The sequence below is a fragment of the Medicago sativa genome, chromosome 8, assembly GCF_051527215.1.
Source record: "Medicago sativa cultivar Bolivia chromosome 8, Bolivia_mono, whole genome shotgun sequence".
Lineage (NCBI taxonomy): Eukaryota > Viridiplantae > Streptophyta > Magnoliopsida > Fabales > Fabaceae > Medicago > Medicago sativa.
The window spans coordinates 53883382-53897012 of NC_140756.1; the positions used below are offsets into that span (position 1 = coordinate 53883382).

The 13631-nt window shown below is 34.0% G+C and overlaps 1 protein-coding gene and 1 long non-coding RNA gene across 2 annotated transcripts; one reads left to right on the forward strand and one right to left on the reverse strand.

The window, feature by feature from the left end:
- Window positions 1-3024: 3024 nt before the first annotated feature.
- LOC146899546 (PH, RCC1 and FYVE domains-containing protein 1-like) lies at window positions 3025-12997 on the forward strand. Its single transcript, XM_085738583.1, has 9 exons — window positions 3025-3710; window positions 4826-4912; window positions 5754-5843; window positions 5971-6051; window positions 6252-6413; window positions 6521-8563; window positions 9188-9334; window positions 10665-10957; window positions 12412-12997. The coding sequence occupies exons 1-9, from the start codon at window positions 3669-3671 to the stop codon at window positions 12500-12502; spliced, it is 3036 nt and encodes a 1011-aa protein (XP_085594709.1). The 5' UTR covers window positions 3025-3668; the 3' UTR covers window positions 12503-12997.
- Window positions 6845-10598, reverse strand: LOC146899547 (uncharacterized). The gene is made up of 2 exons (XR_015023907.1): window positions 9202-10598; window positions 6845-8484 (listed from the first exon to the last, which is right to left on the reverse strand). It is a non-coding gene; the product is annotated as an uncharacterized LOC146899547 (long non-coding RNA).
- Window positions 12998-13631: the final 634 nt, after the last annotated feature.

The window sequence follows — 13631 nt, forward strand, 5'->3', positions numbered from 1 at the left end:
GTAATAAAGATTAGAGGCGTTCGTGAGTGGACTCCTCACTTGGTGTCTAGGTGCTCTGATACGTAACGGGATGGGGGCTTGCTTTTACTTCTATTCCTTACGTGTCTCTTTTATGAACTAATTTATGAGATTTTCCAATAAGGCCTGCGTGCCAAGACTTTAAAATGTTGAACTATTTTCCGCTGCAACAGTTTAAAATTTTTCATGATGTTGAATTTGAAGGATAATTACTATTATCCATTTTATGATTTAAATGAAGTATGTGACATTCCGTTGTGATCAAAATACTCTGATTTTAAATGAAATTTTTATGTTGGGAAAACGGGGTGTTACAGCCGGACCACTCCTCGCCTCCGCCTAGACTCGGCCACCCTGCCCCGAATTTAACAGGGAAAAGCCGATTTAATTGGGTTCGGGTGCGGGTGTGGGGGGAAATCTTGGTTTTTAGTACGGAAGGAGGGCCATGGCGGGGGATGCTTACACCCGCCCCACACCCACCCCCGCTTTTTGAAATTTACTTAATTAAATTTTATAATCTTTTTTCCATAAGCACCAACCTGTTTTAATATAGTCCAAATACCTCCCTGAGTCCTTTAACTTTCCTGTTTGTTTCAGATAGATCCTTTAAGTGTCTAAGGTTTCAGATGGGTCCTTTAAGTTTTGAGTTTGTTTCGGATAGGTCCTTTAGGTTTCTAAGGTTTCAGATAGGTCCTTTAAGTTTCGAGTTTGTTTCAGATATGTCCTTTCTGTCAACCTCCGTTAAGCCAAAGTTGATATGTCCGTTAAGCCAAACATGTGTCAAAGAGAACCACCTCACCCACTTAACGGACAGATCATCTTTGGCTTAACGGATAGAACAACTTTGGCTTAACGGAGGTTGACAGAAAGGATCTATCCGAAACAAACTCGAAACTTAAAAGACATATCTGAAACCTTAGAAACTTAAATGACCTATCCAAAACAAACGTGAAAGTTAAAGGACCCAGGGAGGTATTTCGCCTTTAATATATTATTATTCTTTAGAAACATGTTTATGATAATTATTTTGCTCTTTTGAAAAAAATTATTAGATATTTAATTATTAATATAATTATTGTTTTTTGTTGCTAAGAAAAAATTGAAAAAATATACATTTTTTAAATATTTTATAAAAATTAAAGTTTTCGCGGGTGAAAATGGGGTTGGGGTGGGGTTGGATGTTCAATTTTTAGCCAAACTAGTAAAAGACCCGTGCTTTCGCACGGGTCACGTAACATTGCGATAATTATATAATAAATAATTAGATTGATAATATTGTAGAATGTTTTCTCTCAAAAAAAATATTGTAGAATGTTTATAGATATTCAATGAAATTATGAGTATTAATGTAAGGTTTTTGTTAAATATTTTTTCACTTATAGATACATAAATTTGTTAAATAGTTAAGTCACACCAGTTATGGATTTTATTAGCATATATATGCGAGAAAACAAAAACCTATGTAGATATATGAGAAAATTCATATGATAAATTTTTGAAAACTCATGACATTCAAAATTAAAATTAATGTAGTTTTTCAATTAAATAACTTTTTATTTTATATGCAAAACATTGTTCAATGTTTGCACCGCACCCGTTGCAGATTTTATGTACTTATATCTGCATAAACAAATTTTATATACATATATGAGAAAATTGATATGATAAAATTTTGGAAACTCCTGATTATTTTTAAAATATCAACATTAATGTAGTGTGTTTAATAAATAATTTTTATTTTATATTTAAAACACTGTTAAATATTTAAATCGCACTTGATGGGGGTTTTATATGCTTATATATGCAGAAGAAATAAATTATGTATCGATATGTGATAGTCGATATGATAAAACTATGAAAACTCGTGCTATTTTCAAAACACCAACATTAATGCAATGTTTCTATTAATTAAAAATTTATTTTTATGTAAAACATCGTTCAATGTTTGCACCGTTCCCGTGGCAAATTTTAATTGTTTATATCTGAATAAAAAAATTATATACATATATGAGAAAGTTGATAAGATAAAATATTGGAAACTCGTGATTATTTTCAATACATAAATATCAATGTAGCGTTTCTATTAAATAAATTTGCATTTTGTATGCAAAACATCATTCAATATTTGCTGGACGATGATAAACTTAAGGAGATCATGAGTTTTAATAAGGACAACTATGAAATTTCTTTGTACTTTGATTCTTATACATGGTTAGTAGATGTGACTATTATCCGTAATTAATTTTTTAAAAATAAAATAAATTAGTTTCATAATTACCCATGGAAATTGGTTATACTTGTGATGAACATTATCCGTTATCAATTTTTTAAAAAACAAATAAATTAAATTTTTCGAAATGACCATTATGCAGATAAAATTAAGAAGATCATGAGTTTTAATAAGAGACGATTTTAAAATTTTGATGTACTTCGATTTTTATATATTGTTAGTAGATATGATTTGAAGACGGGGACAGAGACGGAGGCGAGTGCATGGAAAATAAAGACTAAAATATGGTTTTAGTCCCTGCAAATATGTCTCTTTTTGGTTTTAGTCCCTGGTAAAAAAAAATTGTTTTTGGTCCCTGCAAAATTTTCTGTTTTTGAAAATTATAGGGACCTTTTTAAAAAACAAAATATTTTGCAGGGGCCAAAAACTACAAAATGGGTTCACTCATCATGTGCCACGTATGCAAATCATCACAAAAATGGGATCATTAACTATTTTCAAAAACAAAAAATTTTGCAGAGACCAAAAACAAATTTTTTTTTACCTGAGACTAAAAATATTTTAACCGAAAATAAAAGTCTTACCATAATCCAAGACACATAGGATCCCGACACCAGCGAAATATATGTCTGTTTCAAATCCCGAAATTGGACTCATTTGTCCCTCCAAACCTTCACATAACGACAAAAACAGCCATCTCTATCTAACAGATTTCAGTTGCTGACGTGGCATTAACCACCAAAAAAAAAAAAACAGTTAGCTCCAATCTCTTTCCCAGAAAGACAGAGAGAGACAAAGCCTCTCGCTTCTCGCGTGTTCAACATTCGCCAGAAACTCTTCGAACTCGAAAATTCCGAAAAATAAAATCGAAAAATCGAAGGCATTGTCTCTCTCAATAATAAATCTCCGAAACGCAACGTTTAATTTCTTCATCTTCGTTTCAATGCGGTTCTAACGACCCTAACTTCTTCAAAAATCGTTAACGTTTTCACCATTTTCGTTGATTTGTTTGAATCTCGCAGATTCTGATTCTTTCTATATTGTAACATCTCACATTGCCACATTGAAGGCGTTTCAGTTGAAAGATTCGGCGGAATTTGAAGATTTTGGTAGTGTTGGAGGTACACGCGCGTTTATAGGGTTTGATTTGAGCTCTTGAGGCAATTTTATGAAGAAAGAGGTTTTCTTGAGCTGAATGTGTACGCAATTTTCGATGTGTGATGAATTTTTCTTAGCTATGGGGTAGATAAGATAAAGAAGCTATTGTTTTTGATCAATTTGAGAGTGGTGAATTGAGTTTGAGAGTTTTTTTTTTTTGATGGGTAAGGGTTTGATATTGCTTTATGGTATCTGTTATTGTTGTTGTTGTTCAAATGGGTATTGGGTCTATTTACATGAGGAATTTTCTATTGCAACTTGAATGGCTGATCTTCAGAAAGGCGACAGTAGGGATATCGAGCAGGTTCGATATTTACTTTCCTTACTTACTTTCTAAGTTTAATGTAAAGTTTAAAGAAAAACGTGACATTCACATTCTCTTTTTACCTGCGTTTGGATAAACAACTTAGATCGTGTAGATTTGGTAGTAAGGAGAGTAGATCAGATGGAGGATAGTCAAATCACTAGAGGCAGAGGAAGACCTAGAAAAACAACAAGAGAAATTATTAAGAAAGATTTAGAGATTAATGAGATGGACCGAGTCATGGTTAACGATAGAACATTATGGCATAATTTGATCCATGTAGCCGACCCTACTCAGTAACAATTTAATTTGCAGCTTATAGCACAAGTGTTTATCATGATAAGAGTTTATGTATGAACTATTTCTGTAACAAAAGATAAACTGAAGTTAAATTATTTTCATATAAGCTATAATTTGATTTCATAAGCTATCTTGGAGACTTTATGGAAATAAGTTGAACATAGCTTATGAACATTGAACATGTCATAAACTTTTCATAGGTTCTCCCAAACAGACTCACAAGTGTTTATGCCTGCAGGTAAACTCAAATAAGTCAATCCAAACAGACCCTTAATTAAGAGCTTCTTAAATAAATCTTTATGTATCAGCTATTTCTTTTAAGAGTGTTTCATTAATAAGTTGCTTTGCTTAGTTCTTTTTCAGTTTAATGTTATGTAATGATTAATGTAAAGAAACAAAATATGTGACATACACCTTCTGATGAGCAACTTAATTAAGTGCTTCTTGAATAGTTATTTCTATAATCAAGGAGAAAATATGATCAAATTGTTATTTTATATAAGTTGTAAGGTGTTCTTGTAATGTTATTTACTTGGTGAAATAAGTTGGAAACAACTCATTGATATGTCATATGCTTTGTCAAACACTTACACTAATGGTTATGTGATAACATAAGTCGTAAATAAGTTGTACACAACTTACGGATATGTCATAAGCTAATTTATTGTTTAATTAATATACTTGGAATAATATGAATGATAATCTATACCACTTCTTCTTGAAGCTGGAAGCAGAGGTCTTCCCTCATGCTTTGCGGTTTTATAGTAATAGTATCATCTTATGCAAGTACCTAACTTTTAATGTTCCCTTTATAGGCAATTACAGCTCTTAAGAAAGGTTCATATCTTCTAAAGTATGGGCGAAGAGGGAAGCCGAAGTTCTGCCCTTTTAAGCTTTCCAATGTAAGTTTCTGTGGTGTTCGTCTTCTAAAACTTTATATTAGCTAAGCCCATAATGATATGAAACTACCTTTTCCTTTTTAGATAATTTTTTTCATCTGACCGTTTGATTTTTTCGTTACATATTTGACAAGATATTAACAAATTCATAGAATGGAAAATGATATACACACAGCAACAATTAGTTTCATCATTTTCTGGTCCTGTCATGTGTGTTCCCACTTCATGCAAGATATGAATAATTAAATTGATTTGCTATCACATTTCGTAGAACCTTGAATTCGACGTCAAAGTCATTGGCCAATAGTTCCAGTTTGAAAGTTTTCATACAGTTAGTAGCTTATCATCACAAATAACGGTAGACGTTTAACTAAAGCATTGATGATTTGACTAAGCATAAAAAGAAGTTCTTACTTCCATTGTAAATCCTTCATTACCTTACAAAACTTTAAATGAAATGATGACAACAAAAACATGATAATAGAGTAGAATTGCTATTAAATATGTAAACACGTAGTGAACTACAACAGATTTTGGAACAAACTAATCTTGTTTCAAGATAAATAGTACAATATTCTTAGGTGCCAAATAACCAAAGGCATGCAAAATTATGCTTCGGAAGAAGAAAATATCAAACTCATTTTCTTCAGTGCAATATCTTTGTGATGTTATATATAAAGCTCCTATATATTATGTACTTGTTTCTGATTTAAGACAAGCCATATACTTGTCGATTCTACATATTTGAAGCTTCATATTTTTTGAATAAATTTGAAATCCACTTGAACGAGAAACATGGGCATATTATGTGCTGTTCTATTCAATACTTTTTGGTTGTCTTCAGGATGAGTCTTTACTCATATGGTATTCTGGCAAGGAAGAAAAAAAGGTTAAGCTCAGTACTGTTTCAAAGATCATTCCTGGGCAGCGAACTGTAAGTTTGTAAGAACTCCAGCCACAATTTTCAGGCTAATACTGTATGCCTTTATATAATGATCCTTTTTTCCCACATTGCCTTACTGCTCAATACTCATTATTTTGATTTGTTAACAATAATCCAGGCAACATTTCAGCGGTATCCCCGACCTGAAAAGGAGTATCAGTCATTTTCTCTTATATACAATGATCGGTCCTTGGATTTGGTGCGTCCACTTTCTGCATAATTGCTATGCCAATTAAACCCACCAGTCCTTTATTGAATATTGTCTTAATTTTTTGTTGTCTCTTTCATTGTGGCAAAAAACTAATCTGGCAGTTTTTAAATAGTGCACGAGTTATATAGGAGATTTTGTAACTTTTAAACTTCGTGATCTGACTGACTCCACTGCTAATCTATGCACAGATCTGCAAGGACAAAGATGAAGCTGAAATCTGGTTTGCTGGTCTGAAAGCGATAGTTACCAGAGGTAACTATCGCAAGTGGCGATTTGAAACTAGAGCTGAAAGTCTGTATTCTGAAAGTCCAAAGTCTGGCACAAGAAGATCCACTCCATATACACCATTTGTCTGTAACAATAACTTTCATCATCTTTCGCTTCATACAGCTCACATAAACTATTAGGCTCTGAAAAGTTACTATATTTTTCACTCTTACTAATTTTTAAACAACAGGACCCTGGAGATGTCGACGGAATTGCTTTTCAAAATTCTTCGCCAAACAAATGGGTAAAGGCTTTCTCTGAAATTATTTCATACACTGCGCCTACCAATAGCTCCAGTCAACCTGAATCAATTACCAATTTCTCTATATCCTCTGAGTCCGTGGATAACTCAAGCACTCGAAATTCTGCATCTGAGGCAATTCGAGTTAGTCTATCCAGTGCTGTAAGTTCATCCAGTCAGGGTTCTTGTAATGAAGATTTTGATGCTTTAGGTGATGTTTTTATTTGGGGAGAAGGTACCAATGATGGAATTCTTGGCGGTGGTCTGCGTAGAGTTGGAAACCTATCTACTTCAGAGACGGATGCATTCCTTCCCAAGGCATTGGAATCAAAAGTGGTTCTCGATGTTCAGAGTATTGGATGTGGCTATAAACACGCTGTTTTAGTTACCAAGCAGGGAGAAATGTTTAGCTGGGGCGAGGAGTCAGGAGGTAGGCTTGGACATGGTGCAGAAGTGGACGTTTTTCACCCTAAGCTCATTGATACTCTTAGTGGCATGAACGTTGAGTTAGTAGCATGTGGAGAATATCATACTTGCGCTGTTACTTATTCTGGGGATCTTTATACCTGGGGTGATGGTACTCACAACTCTGGGTTACTTGGGCATGGGAATGAAGTTAGTCACTGGATTCCTAAGAAAGTAAGTGGTGCATTGGAAGGATTACGTGTATCATATGTGTCGTGCGGACCTTGGCACACAGCTATTGTTACATCAGCTGGACAGTTGTTTACATTTGGTGATGGAACTTTTGGTGCCTTAGGACATGGAGATCATAGCAGCTCAAATATTCCTCGGGAAGTAGAAACTTTGAAAGGGTTGAGAGCAACCAGGGTTTCATGTGGTGTTTGGCACACTGCTGCAGTTGTTGAGGTGATAAATGAATCTGTGGAATCTTCTAGTCAGTCATCTAGTGGAAGGCTGTTCACCTGGGGGGATGGAGATAAAGGCCAACTAGGAGATGTTGATAAGAAACCTAGACTAGTTCCTGTGTGTGTAACTGCATTGGCTGATGAAAACATTTGTCGTGTAGCTTGTGGCCACAGTCTTACAGTTGCATTGACAGCATCAGGACATGTATATACAATGGGAAGTACAGCTTACGGTCAACTTGGTTGTCCTGCAGCAAGTGGGAAGGTCCCTACACGTGTTGAAGATAAAATTGCTGACAGTTTCATAGAAGATATTGCCTGTGGTTCATATCATGTTGCAGTCCTGACTTCCAAGGCAGAGGTTTACACATGGGGAAAGGGTTTAAATGGGCAATTAGGTCATGGTGACAATGGTCACAGGAATAAGCCCACACTTGTCGAGTTTTTAAAGGATAAGCAAGTGAAGAGTGTTTTTTGTGGTTCAAACTTTACTGCTGTTGTTTGCCTTCATAAATGGGTACCGAGTATTGATCATTCTGCCTGTTCAGGCTGTCGTAATCCATTTAACTTCAGAAGAAAACGTCATAATTGTTACAACTGTGGACTTGTTTTTTGCAACACATGCACCAGCAAGAGATCTATGAGAGCTTCCCTTGCTCCAAATACCAACAAGACATACCGTGTTTGTGATGACTGTTATTATAAACTTCAGAAAGCTGCTGAATCAGTAACCTTGCCAAGTCCTAGCTCGAGAAGTGTCGGTTTGCAAGATAGTAAGGCCGCTAAAACACAGGGAACACTATTAAGACTTTCTTCGTTTGGTTCTAATGTTCAATCTGAAAGCAGCCACTCAAAGCTTCCTGAATCACACGATAGCTATATTTTTCCAGTTTTGAATGGAAAACTACAGCTGCGGGTTGTTTCAAAATCATCAAACTCTCCTTCCGGGGAATCTAGAAAATACCAGTCTATTTCTGAGCTTGCTCCACGAATATCTTGTCAGTCAACCTCTCCAGTTTCATCAAAGTCAAGTCCACGACAATCCTGTGAAGATATTATGCAGTCTGATTTAAAACACAGAAATGATATTCTAAGTCACGAAGTTATAAGTTTAAAAGCACAGGTAAGCTTGATCAAATTTATCTTATTTGTAATTTTATACGCATACCCTTCTATATAACTGATTAGTTAATCATGATGAATTTGATATTCTTTCTTCATGCTTATGTTCATTCCCACCTGAAGTGTTTAAAGGGAGCTTTTCATACCATATGTATGTGTTCTGGATAGTCAATATCGACCTGTTTACGACTGATGCATTGAAGAAAATTTATTTTTTATGAAATTGTTTAATAGCTTCTAGAAATATGTATATAATGCTGTTTTTTTGGTATACGTTTTGCAAGCGTATTACATTTTTATTATAGACGCTATGCTTCTTCCATAGGCTGCGAAATAATTTATAATGCATATTTTTCACTTGCCACCATGAGCAGCCACATTGTATTAAAAACGTTATTTGCACCATTTTCATTATTTCCATGCATCTTTATGTACTACCTTATATTCAAATCTAGGCTTGAGTATAGTCTCATGATAATTGAACTAGACAATTATCAATTTGTTGAGTTAAAATTAATATGGCTTTCAATTTTCTAATATCATTTGGGTTATTTATTCATGAACCCTATATGTTGAAAAGGCTTCAAGTATCTCTCATCTCAAACTGATCAAATATACATGGTAGGTTGAAGATCTTACTCAGAAGTCAAAAAGTCTTGAGGCTGAACTTGAGAGAACGTCAAAGCAATTGAAGGAAGTGACTGCAGTAGCTGCAGATGAAGCTGGAAAGTGTAAATCTGCAAAAGAGGTTATAAAGTCATTGAAAACTCAGGTTGGGTATTCTTCTATTGACACAATTTTTTTTTCTTCATAATACAAAACCCCCATAATACGAGGTAACTCAAAAAAAATATTGGAGGAGGATTTTTCGGGTTTTGGTGGACTTAGAAAATTTCTTCATATCCTTTTATAATACTTTCAATATCATATACATTAAATTCTCATTCTCTCTTCCCCTTCCTCCAAATCCCTCCCCTTCTCTCCCGTCCAAACTCCCAAATGAAGCCTTAAACATCAGACTAAGAAGAAAAAAACTCTAACTTCATCTCTCTCTCTCTCTCTCTCTCTCTCTCTCTCTCTCTCTCTCTCTCTCTCTCACCCACCCACTCATTTACGGCCTATTCCTCCTTGCGACACCTTCTACTTCTTGTGCCGCTGCCAACTGTGATGCCATCTCGTTCCTATCCCGCTGCCTGCAGCACGTTCTCCTCCTTCCCCTGCCTCCCTGTTTTTATTTTTTATTCAATTTTGAACTCTAAGTCACATGTCAGAACGGTTTGAACTCTTTTTATTTTCTACTTCTGTATTTGGTTATCTTTTACATATTTATTCCCAAATATTGATATGATATTTGAGAAGGGTCTTATATTAAGGGGCAAAGAAAAAGTGAAAAAGGATATAATTAGGGACAGAGGGAGTGTAATTTTTCCCTTCATAGGATCTTGTAGTTACAATCTTTCACCCCCTCCCAGTCCTAAGTAAAATCAAGAATTTGGCATCACCAGTTACCGTTATTTCATATGGAGATTTAGTATTTAAAAGCTTAAGCTATGGAGCAAAAGATTGTCATTACCAGAAATAGGTCCGTACCCAGACCACTTATGTTTGGATTGAGATTTCAAAGACTGTAGATGAGGAAGAAAATAAAATGAATTTGAAATTTGTCCTGTTTGGATGAGGAGAAAATGGAGAGAAGGGTAGGGAAGAAATATATTTATTACAGCAAGGAATTCAAATTCTTTTTAAAATTTTTCTCCTTGTTAAGTTCGAAAACTTCCTACCTAATATTTTCTTTACCCCCTTAAAATTGAAATACACCATGAAAAATAGAGTTTCGTGTTGTCAATGCCAACAAATGTGTAATAACTGCTAAAAACACTATGTTTAATTGTTAAAGTGTTAATGGAATTGATTTTGACTACTAATAAATTATGTTTTAAATGCATTGGAATTGAGATATTATGTATCTGTGATTATATTACTTTTGACCTGTGGCTTTGAAGGGATCCTGGTCTAGATAATTGCTATTGAAGTTTAACTTTCATCTGCTTTATCCCTAGATTATTTATCTCTGATGTTGTGGACGCAAAATTATGTTACAGTTGAAGGAAATGATGCAAAGATTACCAGAAGTACATAATGCTGACTCAAGCATAGATTCCTATGTTGAGACCACTAATAGTACTGTAGATCAATCCTTAGATGAGAGTCACATAACAAACACTATCACTCCCCAAAACGAAAGTGGCAGCAATGCAGAAAATATGGTATATCCTAATGGTGCCACAGCACAAAATGGAAAGGCAGAATGGGTTGTGCAAGATGAACCAGGTGTGTACGTAAGTTTGTCCTCCCTTCCAGGTGGTGGTAATGAACTTAAGCGCGTTCGCTTCAGGTATTTATCCGTTGCTGCTACCCTCTAATTTGTTGTCAAATCTTCATGACATTCTCGCTGACAGTAGGATTACGACAATATAATTAACTCATTGCCATCAAAGCATAAAAACTATTACAGAATAGTTTAGGACAGAGCTTGCCCATTTTTTTAATTCATTACTGTTACGAAGACATTATTTTATACTTTTGATTTACCTACTGATCCATTTGCCACCAATAAGTAAAAAAAACCTGTTATATATATGCATGGACAAATCATTGAATAGACCTCATATTCCTTCACTTTTAAGTTGTTTAAATAAAATTTAATGACATTGTTGACTAAAATATTTTCATATATTGTGAAGACTCGTAGAAGCACTAGTAGGGTAGGTAGATCAAATAATGATAGTCCAATATTTATAGGTAGAAAAAGACAAGGAAAACCATAGGCCAAACCATTCAAAAGGATTTGGATTCGTATTGTATTTGACATGATTTTGCTATCCAATATTCTAGTGTCTCTGGAATCTTGATCCATGTAATGGACCTACTTGCGGAGATAATACTTTGGTCATTGTATAGTTGAGTAAAATATATTGGTTTCTATGCCTTAGGCCAAACTAATCTTTTTCTTTGTACTCTTGCCTCAATCAATTGTTTGTTGATTAGACCTCTGGCAATTGTTCATTTGTAAATTAATTGATAGTTCATGCTAAAATAGCAGTATCACTTTTACAATCATCCTAAATTAAATGTTTTGACAAATATTGGCTATTAAAACTCAGACATCACCAAGTTGTGGTGTCAACCGGTGGGTTAATCAATCCTTACCCGTCCACTAATGATGCAGTGCTACAGAATCAATCCAACGACATATATTTTAATTTTCCTTTGTCTATGTTATCAAAACCTCTGATTCCTAAGTGACTGATAATAAGAACCAACTTATTAAAAAGCTATGAAGTCACATGCACAAACAACCTTTCTATTCTAGCAGTGTACATCAAATTTTCAAGAAAAAAGTCTTAATTGGTATAGGACAATGTGTTGAAATATATAGGAAAAATTACTCTCGTTGTCCCTCAACTTAATTTCAGGTAACGATTTTGTCCTTTATCGTTTTTTTTTGTCATTTTGGTACTTTTAGTCCATTTGCATATGGATTTTTAAGCTTTAAATCTATGATTTTATTTTCCTGTGAGCTCTCAGCCTTCAAATTTATGGTCCTTCAGCCATGTTTGTATATGAATATTAGATTTGAAACTTGAACATCCATATGCAAACGGACCAAAATGACGTAAGAAAAAGATAAAAGGCAAAATTGTTACCTGAAATCAAGTTAACAGACAATGAGAGTAATTTTGCCAAATATATAATATTAATTTTAGATGTTGCAGCATTTTTTCTTTATTCACATTCTAGTATTCGGATTTCCAGAACATTTACTCATTATCAAAACTGATTTTACAGTCGTAGGCATTTCACAGAACAAGAAGCTGAAAAGTGGTGGGCTGAAAATGGTACCAAAGTATTGGAGCGGCACAATGTAGTCGCCTTGTAGAATGCAAGAGAACCTGTTTACTTGATACAAAAGTCAACTGTCTATCTGTGATGCCATGGAAACAGTAATTTTTATTTCCTTTTCCCTCTTCCAAAATTGCGAAGGATCTTTTGTTCAAATTAGACAAGGTAGGATACAAAAGTTATGGGAAAAAATCAGAGTAGGAAGAAAACTTGTTACTTCCCACAGAAGTTCTAACCCCCACCCCAAAAACGAATAGAGGACTTTCTTGTACTCAATACTCATTGACGAGCGTTGCTCAATTCATCATCCATCTTGGTCTTCCAACCCCCTCATGGTACAGCAGTCGTGTATGTTTAACTTGCAGCTGAGGATTATTTTGTTCAGTTCATTTTCATCTAATGTATAGCTATTTTAGGAAACTAGTGAAATCTTATTATTCTTTTTGTCATTGTGCTCATTCTATAGCAAGACAATGCAGCGTTTAACTGTTTGTTTCTTTTGAATTTTGGATATCCAATAACTTAACATGCACATTCTCTGCGTTCATCAGCTAAATAGTTAATATTCATAACTAAAATACGAGAGCTATGGCCATGCATCTACCTAAAATAGTGCACTGCACAGTAAGTTATTTTTTGAGCACTTTATCTTAATAGCTTTGTGTATCTCTCAAAAAAAAAAAATCTTAATAGCTTTGTGTTGTGTTTGGGCATAGATTTTGAAGGAGACATTGTATTTCTTTATAGTAAGCTTGGATGAGATAACTGGAAGTTATAAGGAAATTAGAATTCTAAACAATTCAAATGCTTCAACTGAATTCTTTTCTTTCAATCTTTTTTGTTTGGATAAAGTAATAAAACTATTCATTCTTAAACTTTGTCAGGTTATTTTTATAAATTTTAGTTTTTTTAGTGTAGAAGTACAAATATATAAAAATTTGGAAAGTGGTTCAAAATGAAAATTCTAAAATTTTAGAAAAGTTGAGAACCTATTTATAAATATGAATAATACGGAAATCAATTTTTTTATATTTGATTGGACTAATACGTAAATGTTATTTATATGTACTAAATTAAAAAAAATTGGAAAATTTATAGACCAATTTACAAAATTAAAAAATAAATAGGGACTAATATGTAAAAGTTCGAAACATAGGAATTAAGCT

Bases quoted from the DNA above. Each gene is read 5' to 3' on its own strand.
- LOC146899546 (XM_085738583.1), top strand. From the start codon at position 3,669: ATGGCTGATCTTCAGAAAGGCGACAGTAGGGATATCGAGCAG. The intron at 3,711-4,825 runs GTTCGATATTTA...TTCCCTTTATAG, and splicing joins ACAGTAGGGATATCGAGCAG to GCAATTACAGCTCTTAAGAA. The intron at 9,335-10,664 runs GTTGGGTATTCT...ATTATGTTACAG, and splicing joins TAAAGTCATTGAAAACTCAG to TTGAAGGAAATGATGCAAAG.